At 40.8% G+C, this 15,727-nt stretch overlaps 2 protein-coding genes across 2 annotated transcripts in view; both read left to right on the top strand.

The window, feature by feature from the left end:
- Nucleotides 1–5,251: 5,251 nt before the first annotated feature.
- Nucleotides 5,252–14,077, top strand: LOC133126404 (ras-related protein Rab-11B). Its single transcript, XM_061238599.1, has 5 exons — nucleotides 5,252–5,427; nucleotides 8,322–8,517; nucleotides 10,773–10,966; nucleotides 11,357–11,437; nucleotides 11,578–14,077. Exons 1-5 carry the CDS (start codon nucleotides 5,388–5,390, stop codon nucleotides 11,721–11,723), a joined length of 657 nt encoding a protein of 218 aa, XP_061094583.1. The 5' UTR covers nucleotides 5,252–5,387; the 3' UTR covers nucleotides 11,724–14,077.
- Nucleotides 14,078–14,902: 825 nt separating this feature from the next.
- The window catches only part of marchf2 (membrane-associated ring finger (C3HC4) 2), a 12,915-nt gene continuing 12,090 nt past the window's right edge, over nucleotides 14,903–15,727 (top strand). The window contains exon 1 of the mRNA XM_061238597.1: nucleotides 14,903–15,057. The gene's annotated coding sequence lies outside the window, so the exon portion shown is untranslated. The remainder of the gene's footprint in view (nucleotides 15,058–15,727) is intronic.

Here is a 15,727-nt window from a genome sequence, read left to right as displayed (position 1 = left end):
CCTGACGACGCTCAGAGCCCCCCGGCCCTCCAGTCGATATCGCACACACACCAGGACGAGACAAACTCAAAAACAACTCCAGTCTTGCATGCCCCATCAGTAATGTGTGGTTTCCCCCCTGTGTGCCCCGCCCCTTTTTTAGAACACAAAAAGGCTTCGGCCTATCACATTCTAGATCCGGCCTTCAATATCGGCTTAAAGTAAACAGTTCCAACTTTTTACAGTTACAGTTCTGTTTATTTAAAAAATATCACGTTTATGCATTCTATTGTTTTTGTAATCATGAATTTAAATTTTTTTATTTGTGCACTTTTCAAAACGATTTTAATACTGTGAACATATTTTCAATGTCTGTTGTGTGTCACCCGTAGGGGATCACTACGGTCGGTCGGAGGGATTTTTAGCGGTTGTTTCTGGTGTTCTGGCTGCTTTGTGCTATAGTCTGCTTGGGTTTCTGTCATTTCCACTGGATCTGTTCTTCTCCACAACGCTGGGCAGCATCCAGGCAGCATCTCGCCAACCATCCCCACTCACTGTCCTGTTTTTCTGTCACCATTTACCGCGGTTTTACTGTTTAATGTCAAACATTCAGTTCCACTCTTCCAGGCACCGACGACGTCATTACATCGCGTGTGCTTTTATGGATTTTTGTCTCTTAAAACCCAAACCGATTATTTTCTTCATAGCTATTGCGACGATACAATTAAATGCTCGTTGGGGTTTTTGTTTGTTACTACAAACAAGCCAAATGGTCATGCCTCTGAATTAGACGTTTTTTATTTTAAGGCGGGCAGTGTCAGACAGTCACTGTTTCTCGGGTTCTTCCAGACGAGGTTTAACAGAAAAGCAGCTGTCACTCTCCAAGCTGTGCTTTGGGAAGTTACAGTTGAGCCAGCAAGCTGAAAGCTGCATTATCCAAAAACATAGTCTTAATTTATAGTCTTAATTTCAGAGCCTAATTTTGCTATCCCTTTAGCATAGGTTGGTCTTTCCGTTTTCAGGTGAGCACAGTGATGGCATTTCTTTAATGATTCCTTGGGTTTTTATGAGAGCTCCCGTTTTTAGGAGAGGAGGTTCCCCTTGAGTGTCCTCCGTTTGTTTCATTTTGATGTCCATGCTGAGGGGAGATAAGTGTGTGAGTATGTGTGCGTGTGCGTGTGCGTGTGTGTGTGTGTGTGTGCGTGCGTGTGTGTGTGTAAAGCTGAAGGGAGATGTGTGTGTGTGTGTGCATGTGCGTGTGTATGTATATGTGTGTGTGTGTGTGTGTGTGTGTGTGTGTGTGTGTGTGTGTGTGTGTGTGTGTGAGAGTGAGTGTGAGTGTGTGTGTAAAGCTGAAGGGAGATGAGTGGATGTGGGCTGGCGGCACTCCTGGACTCTTCACAGCTGGTAAAGAGCAGAATAAATCCACAGAATTCCACTCCTGCTAGTAATGGACAACGCCCAAATATTTTTTCAGGTTGCCTTTTAAACATTTGGTCAGTGTTTGCCTGCTTTATCTTTACTGTAAAGATGAAAGCTTCTTTACATTCACTTGATGTATTTTGTTCATATTAATTATATTTTTTGTCTGATTGCACAGAACCCTTGAGACTGAGCGTAAATATTTTAATTCCTTCCCTTTTTCTTGTGTCATGCAATAGAAATGTGTGGGCATTCATGTCCACTGTATACTCACCGTTTTATTTTTTATGTTTTCTGAGGAGATTGAGATTTATATATAAAATACTGTTCATTGTTATGATGTGCAGTGGCCAGTTAATAATTTGCTGTTATCAATGACAACTGAGTGAGTGTAACAGCAATATATTTATAAATTGTAGCTATTTAGTATTTGATTGCCTTATTGAGAAATGGGAAGAAAAAAAAAAACCTCATTAGACCTTCTTTTGTAGAGATATTCTTTTTTTCTTTCCAAGTAACGTTTCAATCATTGTTCCTGGGGATGTGTATATAAGAATATAAATATATATATAAAAATATATATTTTCCATTTGAACTGGAGAATATTATTTTGTATTTTATTTAATCTTTTGCTGGCTGCTAGCAAGACTTGATTAAGATCCACAGCAGATTTACTGTACCATATACTTTACATTACGATAGTGAAATGCAGCTATATTTATTGTGTTAAATCAGAGCTGTTTCTTTGGAAAAGTTGCCTGACTCAAATGTTGTCAGAGAGTTGTACTGTACATGCAATTTTCTCTCTAGCGGGGCATCTCGACATCGTAGCCGTATCTGTGTGTAAATGTGTGTGCGTGTGTGTGTTCCAAACGCTGTGTACCCTCTCTTTGGTGAGAGTCCTTTTCATAAAGGCATAGCATGTTTTTAATATAAATAATGCATATCAGAAATACGTAACTATATATCTGTACATATCCATCTATTTCTACATAAAGATAAATAGATGGCTATAATTGTGTCTCTGGACTGAAAGCATACAGAATAAAACCGTTCCCTGTCTATGAAATATTGTATTTGCTCATGTTTCCAAAGTACCATGCGTCTTTGTGTTTTGCTTAATCTCTTGCTTAACTGTAATTTGCAAGCAGGGAATGCTATCTGTGTGTCTCTCTTGTGCTGGTGTTCAGCCTATGATGTGGGAGAACATTTTCATTGTCAAGTGCTGGGTTTCTTTCCTCCATGTTTATTATTTTATATTTTTTGTTTGTTTTTGACCTGATCCTATTGACTCACTCTTTGTGGTTACCTTTTTACAGGTGCTTTGACAAACTATTCAGCACATTATATAGATTTAGGTTGTGGTAAAGTCCATAGTGTGGTTAGCCTACTGGCTGAAGGTACTGCACTTGAATAAAATCAACGTGTGACATTAGTGAAAGAACAATCATCAGCAACTTTAAGTTAATTGTGCGAAGCTTGCAGGCCAGTGATGAAACATCTGAAGCAATACTCGTGAATGGGGAAAAGTGTATGATGTGTAAAGATGAGTTACATTTTCATGCACAGCAGTCGTAAAACACCCGCGTATGCTTCAGAAAACTGAAATGTGGTCACCAGAACAGAAATGCCTCAGGGTCCAAGATAACAGATCAGTAATGTTTGGACAGAATTGGATTGTGTAAATTGGGATCACAACAAGATGAAAATGAAGTATATGTTAGAATATTAAACAAAGATATAAGGAATCTCTGTCATGTACTGTATTATTAGAATATCATATAATGCCATTGATACTCACCTTTATGCAAATTGTGGTATATATTGTACAATGGCATGGTTAAATACATTCTACTATATGAATATTACATTAAATAAAACATCTGATGTGACAAATGTTCCTTATATTTTTATTTAATATTTTACCATCTACATTTTTTTCCACAGACATCGTTGAAAAGCTGTCATCACTTACACAGTTACCTGCCCATATTGTGGCTAAATGTATTATGAGACTTTATTTTTAAAACACTTATATTTTTTATTTATTTGTTGGTCTCATCAGGATTAAGCAGACTTGGCTAGTATTTTATTTTTATGCTCAACTGCCTGTGACAGAAATTGCTCTGATTTTTATTTTTTATTTGCTCTTGATTTCTTTATTTCAGCTGTTTTTATCTGTAAAAATGTGTAGCACCAGCTTACAAATTGGATTCCAAACAAGTATAAGTGAGGTTATTGTATTAAAATATCTCTGAAAACAGTGAAAATAAGTAGTAATCTATGTTGACTGGACAGAACTGTTGGGCACACTGAGAAAAAAAGATGCAAATCTTAGACTTTTATCTCTGAATAGGGTATGTTTGATGTACATGCAAACAAACATTAATTGGGGGAAAAGTGAATAAAATAACTTATGGAATTAACTGGGTTTGGCTCTATTTGTGTGCATTTCTGCATGCATACTTGCTCTTTGTTTATGTATGCATGTGTCTCTGCTATAATTTGGGAAACCAGCAAGGGACTGCAAAGATTAGTTACATTAGTAATGTTCATTTATGATTGATTGTCAGAAAATATACATTCTTATCCTGTATGGCCACTAGATTCAGGGAATTATTACATTTTGTGTGATCTTCATTTCTTTTTTCTTTTCTTTTCTTTTTTTGTGTGTGAACGTCTCGGTTTTAAAAATGCAATCATTATTCTAAAATCCAGACAAAATGAGTCTAAATCACAGTTCAGTGTATAGACCTGATGTCTAGTGCTTGCTGTTTTACTTCATGGAAACTGTAGAATCCCTGCTTCACTACATTTTGAAAGAAGAAGGCTGTGATATTGCTATAGAGCAGCTCTTCATCATGTGGAGTTGGTCTCCTTCCTCTGTTGAAATATGACTGAACCATTCAAACGTACTCTTAACACCTAGTGGAAACCATTTTTAGTTTGCAATGACACGGGTGGGAACCTGAAACAATCCCTTTGAACACAAAAATCAATTTATAGGAAATGAAATTAGCCAGCATTGGCAGGTACCCTTATGAATTTGTAGCATATTGCACAATGACAGAGTTAATTACATTCCACAATGGAGCACCCCTCACCATTTAGATATGAAATTCAGCCTTTTGGATATGCCACAGAATGCACCATTGGTGAATCTGTTCCATTTCGCAACTATAACTTGTAAATGTGCAGGTATCAATTCAGCAAATTGCTTCAAATAAATGGGAGTGAGAATGTATTTTCTTGTGTTATTTGTCATGTTACTTTCATAAACAATCTCTCCTTGTCGGTTACATGGGTTGTTTGTAACCACAAATATTGTTGCTGGTTCTTTTAACCCTTTAAATAGTTTAAACTACACAAAGAAGCTTTTCTAATATAGTTGTACTACCTTTACTTCAGAAATCTAACTTAACGTTTTCATCTGACATAAAACCACTTTGGTATTGCCAGCTAGTAACTAACATTACAAAAGCAGGGTAGTGTGTTTGTGCTTTGATTGCTGTTTATGTTACTTCAATGGTGACTCAAACAAACTATTCCTTCCCATTTCCGATAGCTAACTAGTGTATCGTTAGGTTATGTTGGCTAACTAACTACATAGCCGCTCACATAAGTACTCCAGGAAAGGTGGGGCAGCTAAATAGTTAATGCTCTTTGTCCACCCCCTACGCAAATACTGTAGTCGGGCTGTTTGTGTTACTGTAGCTACTGGACTACACCCACATTCTCAAGCGAAGATTCCTATTTGCCAGTGTGAATGAAATCTCAATGCGATTTGTCCATTTTCCCTCAATTAAAAAATAATCGTTTCTAATTGGGAGTCATACGTGTCACTCATCTCACGTGCTCTGCCGTCCAGAAGCCGTTTGGTTTCCTGCCGGTTGAAGTGGGAGCGAAGCTGAAACCTTTCTTGCTGTCAAAAAAACTAAGATAGCGAACTAAGACAGCTATATTCACATTGAAAAGGCATCGTCGAGATGGGAACCCGGGATGATGAGTATGATTATTTATTCAAAGGTGAGAGAGGACATCAAGATTAAGAAAACTGAACGCTGTGATGAGCTGTTCCGATGTGAATCCAAGGAGGAAATCAAACGACCCTTGCTAGCTAGCGAACGAAACGCGACAGCGGCCTGAGAAGCCTTGCTTGTTTTTGCAGCAGGTTAGCTAGTGCCGACTAACATAATAACAAGAATAAAACCCGTACTGAGAGTAGTTTGTTTCAGTAAACAGTTCACTGTTGTTTACCGAAACCCGTGTAGTTTCATAGCTAGCTAGCTATGCGTATTTTCTTGAACGGAACGGTATGACGATATGCTAATATTAGCTACTTGGCTAGGCTAGCTAGCCTATACGAGTTCCGCTTTAGAGCTAACGGTATTCCAGGACCAACACTGGATTGCAGCAATTCACGAAAATAAAGTCCAGAAGCTAACGTTAGCGATGTTTATTTGGCTCATTTCTAGCCATATGAATATGCGTATGGACTTGTTTCGAAATTATCATATGTTGATGTATATTATTTGGCTACATCATAGTTAGCTAGGTAGTTAGCTACTGTTATCCACCTATAGACTAATTACGGCGATGTTGTGATTTGCTAGTTAGCCTACAGGCAGCCAGTTAGCAAGAGCAAGCTAACGTTAAGAAAGTTTGGCGTTGGCTAGAGATAGCTACACCTAAGTGTGCTAGCTAGCTTACAAACGGAACTTTGTAGATGGCGTTATTGTTATGACAACGGATACAATCATGAACAAATGGCAACTATTCATGTTTAGCTTGATGGCTAGCGAGTTAACTATTGATAATCTCTCTTGGTGGAATTACCACACGGGTTCTTTTAGTTAGCAGCCTTTTAGCTACGGCTACCTTGCTTGCCAGCCCCCCAATATTCTGATTTATACAGACAGGGATGGCTTAACTTTAAATTCCTTGCCCTGTGGGAGTCAGTTACTTTAGCAAAACGCCAGACACGATAACGTTATCGAAACAACGCTAGCCATATTGTTTATGTCAGTCCAAGCTATCCATTTCCCAAGGCTAAGAGCCGCCCGATCATGCTTAACATAGGAACTGGCTGCCGTTATTTCAAAATGCATTGGCAAGATAGCGAACGTTAGCAATCGTCAACTTAATTTATGAAGCCAGCTTGGATGGTCAGCATGCTTTACGTCCAAAACAACAAATGTTCCACCAACATTTAATCTCTAGCAGATTCATTCAACAGCAACAACAAAACAACCGTGGCTGCGTAGACCGTTGTTTCAAGTTATGAAATGGTTGTAAACACCCCTATGTCCGTGTTCCTATTTTGCCTTGTGTTTGGCAGGCAACGTTATTGACATGAGTACTCATGTGTTGTGAGAGAGGATGTAACGTCAGCTAACTGTACCCGCTAACTTATCTAACAGACAAGTCCAGAGTTTACTACAACAAGGAAACGTTGAACTAGTTCACATGGAATTCTTTTTTCCAAAATACACGCACACTGTTATATGTAAAAGTTTTAGTAGAGGTCACAGAAAGGTATTTTGTCATTTGCAGCTATTAAACCGCCCATGATAACCACAGTTTTGCATAGACGCATTTAAAGCATTGCTTGAAATTAACCAAGAAGAGTTTCCTGTCGGTTAGGCGTGTCATCTTGCCTTTTTACACTGGACGTGATTTCCGGTGTAAAGATTTGCATGGATTTGAGCTGTTCCTTATGAAAATGCTGAAGGACTAGAATCGTGCCTGTTGGCTCTTGGTGCCGAGATCAAAGGTCACGTTTGTCATAACTCTGGACTGTGCATGACTTACTCAGTTATCGGCTTTGTCAAAGTGCTGAATACTTTACAACATGGTAATAAGAATACTTTCAGCATTGCTCACCTGGTATTAAACTGACTGCAGTTAAGTTGGGCTTGATATATAACTGATATGTTGCCATTAGTTATTCAGAAATTGGCCCACCATCTTCTAATATTGCCAGGTGTTAATTGCTTGACACATCCTGCTGTTGTTTTCAATTGAAAGCAGGCCAGTAATAAGTCTGCTACTATTAAATTAAATAGTCCTACATGTTGTTGAATATTTTGATGTATTCAAATGCATGCTAGTCAATTATAGGATAGCAACTGGGCTTTTGAAAATATTGCCTACTTTATTAACCGACTACATTTGGAGGACTGAAAGGAGGGCAATTTGTGATGCGGGCCCCCTGCTGCCTACCTCTGCCGATTGACTGGTTAAACCCTTTTATTCTGGTGTCCTAGATTTGAGTGTGTCACGGTGCTAATCTGGGGAAAGGGGGGGGGGGGGGCGACCGCCTTTCCCTTGCAAGGCAGCATTTGTGGTGGCTTCTGCTCTTGGTGTGTCGGCGCTGGGTGAATGACTAATGATGACATGATGGTGGCAGGCAGAAGCTGAGCTATTTCTTCAGACGCTTCCAGTGACTCAGACAGAGGTGTCTTCGGTTGCGTTGTGAAATTGTGGGAGGCCTGTCCCCCCATATACGCCAGGCCTCTGTGGCAGGGCTCCACAATGCTCCCATTTTATGGGAATTTGCTCCTGAACACTGAACTGGAAGAATATTTTTTTTTGGTGTGCATTTACTAATTGTTACTCCTGTTAGTGTGATCCTAAGTTGTTACCACTTGGAAAAAAATGTTAGCCAAGAGCCCTGCTCTTGGATACACTACTTGGACAGCCTGTAGCCTAGTCGTAAAGTTACATGACTGGGACCGGGAAGGTTTGTGGTTCAAGCGAGTGTAGCCACAAGGTCCAGCTGTTTTGCGCCAGGGGGGATTGTCCCCTGCTTAGTCTGATCAAATGTAAGTCGCTTTGGATAAAAGCATCAGCTAAATAACTGTAACTGTTGCTGAAAGCCTGTGAGGCTCCATGTTTCTGACCGTGCGTGTTCACCACAGTGGTGCTGATCGGAGACTCTGGCGTGGGGAAGAGTAACCTGCTGTCCCGATTCACACGGAACGAGTTCAACCTGGAGAGCAAGAGCACCATCGGCGTGGAGTTCGCCACCCGGAGCATCCAGGTGGACGGGAAGACGATAAAGGCCCAGATCTGGGACACGGCGGGACAGGAGCGCTACAGAGCCATCACCTCAGCGTGAGTGCGGGAGGAAGTGACATCAGGGGGAGGCACAGAGGGCCTGGGGGCATTCTGGGATATCACCTCACCACACCATAGCAGGAAAAAGGGTGTCTTGACCTCTTTCAGGACGCAGAGTGAATTGAATGATCATCCTTGTGAATGATTATACTTTCACCTAATCTGGTCACACCTTAAAACTGTATTTTAATACACCTGCAAGCAGCAGTTACATTGCAGAAGTAGTTAATGTTAATGTTTCACTTCAGAGGTTTCAAGGAAAATATGGAACCTGAATACAATGTACTGTTCGAATTGTAGTTCAGTGGCTAATAAAATATTTGCTCGGTCAACATTGACTATATCACTCACTAAAGATGACCTTGGGTGCATTACAAAAATGTTTCATGAAAGGATTGCGTGTGAGATGTGTTTAAATGTGCTTTAATTCAACAAGGATTGGAACTGCACTCCCAAGCAGCCTTGCTTTTTGACATCTCTGTAAGTGATGTCAATTAGATCTCTGTATATCAACTAGTATGGTTACAATAAAAATGGCCAAAGTTAGGCAAGCAAATGCATTGCTCACTTGTGAGACGCATTTTAAAATTCAGCAGGAATTGAAGGATATGAACCAGTGACCACCTTGATGCAAATTATTGCCTGTTGCACTACCAAAGAGAGGTATCTATACCATTTGAGGAACTGGTGTCTCAAGGTCTGACTAAAAATAAAATGGAGCTGGCAAACAATTAGACCAATTAAAAATGATCCTGTTTGCTCTCTTCTTCTGCAGCTTTGTATTAAAATGAGCCTAATTTAGTTCTGAGTTGTTACATATTATTAGACTTAATTGTAGGATGTCTCAATTTGCATGCATTTACTATTTCCTTGGTTTCTGATACCAATATTGATTTGCTTAAATATCCAAGTTATATTATTAGTCTATGCAGTATTGTTACATTCATGCAAGAAAATAATAATGTAGTTAAATGTATTATTGAATTTCATAATTTATTCAAACTAATTGTTGCTATCAGCCCCTAGGTTCAACTTAATGTTTTATTGGCAATACAGTTAACGGTGTTGGCTGTTTAAAGTAGAAGTGTGACCTAAACATTCTCTGTCAGAGATACAGGTTTGTGGAAGTACAGATAATATTTGTACTTTGATTTAATTGGATGAGTTTTAGGCGGGGGGGGGGGGGGGGGGGTGCGGGGGGTGCGGGGGGTGACTGAAATGGAGGACAGTGGAGGCCTCTGTAGATCTCAGTATGGCTGCCTGACTCGGCCCTGCTGACAGCACATCTGCTGAGTGTTTTCCTGCCTTTGCTGTGCTGGATCTGTTCCCTTCCTTCCTTTGGCCTTCCACAGCATTTGAAGTCACGCAAGTCAATGATTCAGTGGAGCCTCTCAGGATTTTGGGCCTGTCAGCTGCATATGCGGTGTGACTGGCTTCACAGGGCATGTTATTTTATATATGAACCTCTGAGAAAGAAACGTAAAAGCTACCCAAGGATCGCGCAGTATATGCCACAGTGTTGCACATCACTGCAGTGGTTCATGAGCTGGATTGTGTATGGATTTTTAAATTTTTTTTATGAGTAGCGTTTAAAAAAAAAAAAAAAAATGTTGTGAGAATTGTTCCAGCAAATCATGCACAGTGGCTACATTCTTCTGACAGTGATAGGATGCAACACCAAAGCAGACAACCGATATGCTCAGTATTAAATATGTATTTTCTTCTAAATGTTAAATGCAGAAGCTTCCCTTCCTCCTTAGCCCTTTGAAGGAGTAACCTTCTTCAGAATTCAGAGTCAGTGTTCCAGAACTTTGCTGCTTTGAATTACCAGTAGGAATCGATGCATTAGAATCGGCATTAGAATGCTCAGCTAACACGATTTGCATATTTGTGACCCTACACCTGAAAGGGTTAAGTCCCTCCCTGTCCCATCAGGCCTAAAAACACACTGGGGCCAAAGTTAGCGCAGCATTAGCTTCCGTGATATGACGCATGCGAGTGAAATGACTCTTTCAGGGGGAATTTTTGGAGGACAGGGAGTAGATTTGACTGATTTTAAATGAGGAGGGGGGAGGTGGAGGCGGAGCTGTAGCCTATGGCTCTAGGGAGTAGAATTCACGCAGCTGCATGAAAGGACACTGATTGGAGGGGAACAGGAAATTGGCAGACCTTTGAGGAAAAGGTAATGGAGCTGAGCTAAGGGGCTGTAGGAACAAGTCTTCCTGTGTGTGAACCTGTGCTGCTTCTCTCAGGTACTACCGAGGGGCAGTGGGGGCCCTGCTGGTGTACGACATCGCCAAGCACCTGACCTACGAGAACGTGGAGCGCTGGCTGAAGGAGCTGAGAGACCACGCCGACAACAACATCGTCATCATGCTGGTGGGCAACAAGAGCGACCTGCGCCACCTGAGGGCCGTGCCCACCGACGAGGCGCGCGCCTTCGCAGGTAACGCTCCGCCCTGCTGAGGGGGCTCAATGTGGGTTAGCCTTAGCCACCAGCCGGGCACACTGTGGGTTAGCGTTAGCATTAGCTACCAGCCCTGTACACTGTGGGTTAGCGTTAGCCACCAGCCAGACACACTGTGGACTAGCGTTAGCCAACAGCCCAGCACACTGTGGATTAGCGTTAGCCACCAGCCAAGCACACTGTGGGTTAGTGTTAGCCAACAGCCCAGCACACTGTGGATTAGTGTTAGCATTAGCCACCAGCCAAGCGCACTGTGGGTTATCATTTGCATTAGCCATCAGCAAAGTGCACTGTGGATTAGCGTTTGCGATCAGCACAATCCCCACTGTCTGTTTATCTCTGACTCTATCTCCTTTTTTCCACCTGTAGAGAAGAATAACCTGTCCTTTATTGAGACATCAGCGCTGGACTCAACCAACGTAGAAGAGGCTTTCAAGAACATTCTCACAGGTACAGAAGTTATTTGGTTTTGGGTAATATCTGGTTCGTAACACATTCTCAGGGTTTCACGCGGAGCACTTGCAGTGTTTTATCTCCTGTTGTAACTGCAATAACCTGCTGCTTATTCATGCTGCCTCTCTCCGCTGCAGAGATCTACCGCATCGTGTCACAGAAGCAGATCGCCGACCGGTCGGCACACGACGAGTCTCCGGGCAACAACGTAGTGGACATCAGCGTTCCGCCCACCACCGACGGGCAAAGAGGCAACAAACTGCAGTGCTGTCAGAACCTGTGACCCCGTGACCCCGTGACCCCTGACCCCTAACCCCCATCAGGAGCCAGTCCCTCCCCTCCTCCCCTCCTCCCCTCTCGTGCCCTCACACCATTCATCTCCGCTTTGCCCCTGTGTTGTGCTGCTGCTGCTGCTTTCTCTTCACCCCCCTCCCGTGTTTTCAGTGGAAATTCTTCCTGGTTTCTGAAGCTGTAACTTTATGGCAAACATTCCTATCTCCTTTTTTTTTTTTTTTCCCTGTACCTTTTCAGTTTTGCGACCCCTTTTTTTTTTTTCTCCCCAACCTGAACATTTCCTCTCTTATTTTTGTTTTGTTTGTTTGTTTTAAACTGTGACAAGATTTTACTTCGGCGCTGGGAAGTTGTGTTGGCACTGATCATGTGACCCGCTCTTATGGAAGGGATGGTGAGGGATCAGTCTCTCAGGCGGCCGTGTCGCTCAGCCAGCTAACACCAGACTGTTCTCATGGAGTTATTGGAACGCTTTGTCGATATTATAACATTGCCACAACATTGCGAGAACGTTTTGTGTTGGCTGGGCACTCGCATTACCTGGGCTCTTAGCAGGGCGTGAAATGAGCCAGAATTGTAGGGATCCAAGTAGAATTACACAATGGCTGACTTGCACGTGTGTGTGTGTGTGTGTGTGTGTGTGTGTGTGTGTGTGTGTATGTGTGTGTGAGGTTGGCTAATTAATTGTCTTGTTGGGATCAGATACCAAAGGAAGGCTGCATTCATTTGTGGTCGGTCTCATCAGAACAGTAAGCTGTCAAAACGACAAGTGGATGTGACATTTCTAATTTCACTGTCTTCTGTTATCAGTAATAGTCCCCGGATATGCGCTCTTTAACCTTTTAATAAGAGTTCCTGTTTCCTCTGCAGTCAGTTTACATTATCGGATGGATCTTTCTTACTATCTTACTGCAACAGAAACGGTAGTCCTGCCAATCAAATTTTGTTAGTACTATCTTAAAATAATGTATACCACACGTGTTGAAAAATGCCTTGTTAAACAAACAACTAAAGATTGTGTTGACAAGTTAGCCTTTATATGAGTAAAAATAAGTCCGGTTTTGCATATGGAGAAGCAGTGTTGTCGAAGGGTGCAATCCTCAGTTTCTTATCAAGAAGATTTCTCCATCACGATTGCCAGTGCTGCTTATTTGTGGGAAGACATGACTTTAGCAAAAGTTTTTAAATGCCTTATGTTCTCTCCAGCTGGTAGAAATGCTTTTTGGGGCGTTCCTGCAAGTAATTTCCTGTCACACACCCGACAACTTGAACCTTCACCGTTCGGTTAATTTGTTCATTATCAGATACCAATGAAATTGTACCAAACTTGAGTTTTTCCTTTTGATCGGCAAACAAATGTTCGAACACTATTCATTCTGAGTCCCTGAGCTTCTTACTTAATAATACTAAATTTCACGCCCTGCAAACACTTGCATATGTCAAAGTTCAGGTTACATTGTAAAATTGTATCCTTTTTTTTATCAGCGAATTATGGGGTAGTATATGGTTGCCCTTTTGCTCTTTTGCATGTTAATACTCCCTTGTAAAGTATATTAGACTCATGATTTAATATAGCAAGTTTACTATGGAAGCAATACCTATCACGTTAATGTATATAACCTCTCTCTAACGTTAGCTACAGTCTCTTAATTGGTTTACAAGGTCTGAGCTTTTGGCATGATCTTATGAAGAGACGGCTTGTGGCCTTGTTGAAACATTTCAGAAACCACAAGTATTCTGGTATTTCCTAACAAACAAACTGATCTTGAAACAGACACTCAGAACGCATAGAAATGCAATGCTTAGAATGTTGTGCAATTCATAGAGAAGCTATGCTTGTACGCGAGAATAATCAAATGTCTTTATTCTTCATAGGTCACATAAAAAATAGTACCGTTCTTTATGTGGTCCGAAGAAGGAAAACCGTTACGTATATTCAGCCAATACTATTAGGCAGTTTATTACAGCCTAGATTAAACATTTCTGAATGTGAACCTTTTCATTTTTGTATGCTTGATCACACGACCTCCTCATAATGGATCTTCATTTCAAGTCAAAAGTATTCCTAGAAAACTAGTCCTCAGAATTAGCCAAATCCCTCGCGTGCAGAAATGCTGCGTTTGAACTCAATTACCATATTAGTTGATTTACAGAAATGACTTTAATCATTTTGTTTTGAAATGTCCACTTGCAACACTGGAAAATGATTTTTTTGTGCTTTCTCATTCACTTCCTCTTTCAGCAATGGTTTCTGTATTTTAAGTGCAATCCACTATGTAAATATATATACATCACTTAATTTGAGCATGGTTAATATGTATGGTGGATAAATAAGTTGCCAAACAATCTGTTGTCCGTGTGTTTGTGTGAACCTTGTAAACATTTTGAAACACCGGAGTACGTAAATATGTTTTTACTTTTCTGAATGCACGATATTTTCACAATGACACTGCCCACATATTACACAGTCCAGAAAGAAAATATACAAGTTATGTTAGTTAGTGGGCTTCCCCTGACAATTGGAATTCTTTGGCTTCGGTTACCAGATTTCCTTTGTTACTTTACCTGGTTACGGTGTGCTTTTTAAGACCTTTATAAGAACATCTATCAAATTGATTATGATAAATTAGGGGTATCTTATCTTCCTACGATAAGAGGCTGCAAAAAATGTACTCGTTTCCTAACCGTACGTCACTGATGTGTGTTAATGTAGAATGTTGTGTATTTATTGTGTATTTATACCTGGTTCAATTCAAACAAACGTCAATCTCACTACCTTAGCTGTCAAAATTATACGTAGTACTGTAGTTGTCACAGTTACAGTTAAATTGGAGCGCTGTGCTACACGTCATTGATAATTAGTTGATATGATTAGTTGATAAACCCACTGCAATATAATATCTATGTATTTTATTTTGCTCGTCGAAAGCTATCGCCTAAAACTGGGTAATAGACTTTGCATTGATTCAGTTCCTGAGGCATAGCAAAGGCGTATCATTCTAAGCATTGTCCCCGTTATTCACCGTATGCATTTCGTCGTTGCTGATTGGTCTATCTACACGAGGTTACGTAGAATTGAGATTCTTCAACCTTGTTAAGATGTCTGCGCTGTGAATGTGTCATTGTAAAGTCGCGAGGTACGCAAACAGCGTACGCTGTGCTACAGTTGGGAACGACATGGAGAGCTGTCGTCTGAAATGTCAAAGAAGCGAATATAAACATTGACGCATTTTTCGATTCACCCCAAGGTTCTTACATTTCAGTTAGGCACCAATACGTGAATTACATCTCCACTAAATGGATATACTATCCACAACGTTGGAGTTGTGAGTATCCAGTATTTTTTCTTCATTTTTCTATCGTTAACGTTAGCTATTCAGGTAACGTTATACTAGCAGAAAGCTAACTTGCTAACACCACCAGTGTTGTAATTAGCTAGATTGCTTAGCTAATTGAATTGCTGTTAGCTAAGCTGGCGTTCGTGTCATATACTAGCTAGCTAACTACGAACTATAGTTAGTCTAGCAGTGTTATAAACAACTTGTTGGCTGACTAGCTAACGTACAGTGCGTGTGTGTGTGGGGGGGTGGGGTGTTCTATCTAGCTGACTGTTCAGCCAGTTTTTTTCAATAGCTATAGCTAGCGTAGGGATCCGCAGATGTTGCTAACTGGTTAAGATTTAGGCTAAGTAATGCCACCAGCATTATTAAACTGACGTTAGCCAACGTCTAGATAGCTAGCACCAGATTTGTGGCTCTGTGCAAATATGTTGCATGCTTAAGTGACTGTTACTGTTCGTTAACGCTATCTTACTTTGCAAGTGAAGTTCTACCATTAACTTTAGCCAAGTTAGCTACCTGACTATATTAATAAGAATAAGTTAACGTAACTTTTAAGGTATTAGACTGGTCACAGCGGCCAGATTCTATTTTCGTTTGACCTTGTCCTAGCTAGCTAGCCTTCTGGCTGTAACCTGTAAGTTAGCCTAATTTTATT

Source organism: Conger conger, chromosome 4 (assembly GCF_963514075.1).
Source record: "Conger conger chromosome 4, fConCon1.1, whole genome shotgun sequence".
NCBI lineage: Eukaryota > Metazoa > Chordata > Actinopteri > Anguilliformes > Congridae > Conger > Conger conger.
The sequence above is the reverse complement of the archived record's forward strand: the minus strand, read 5'-3'. Positions and strand labels throughout refer to the sequence as shown.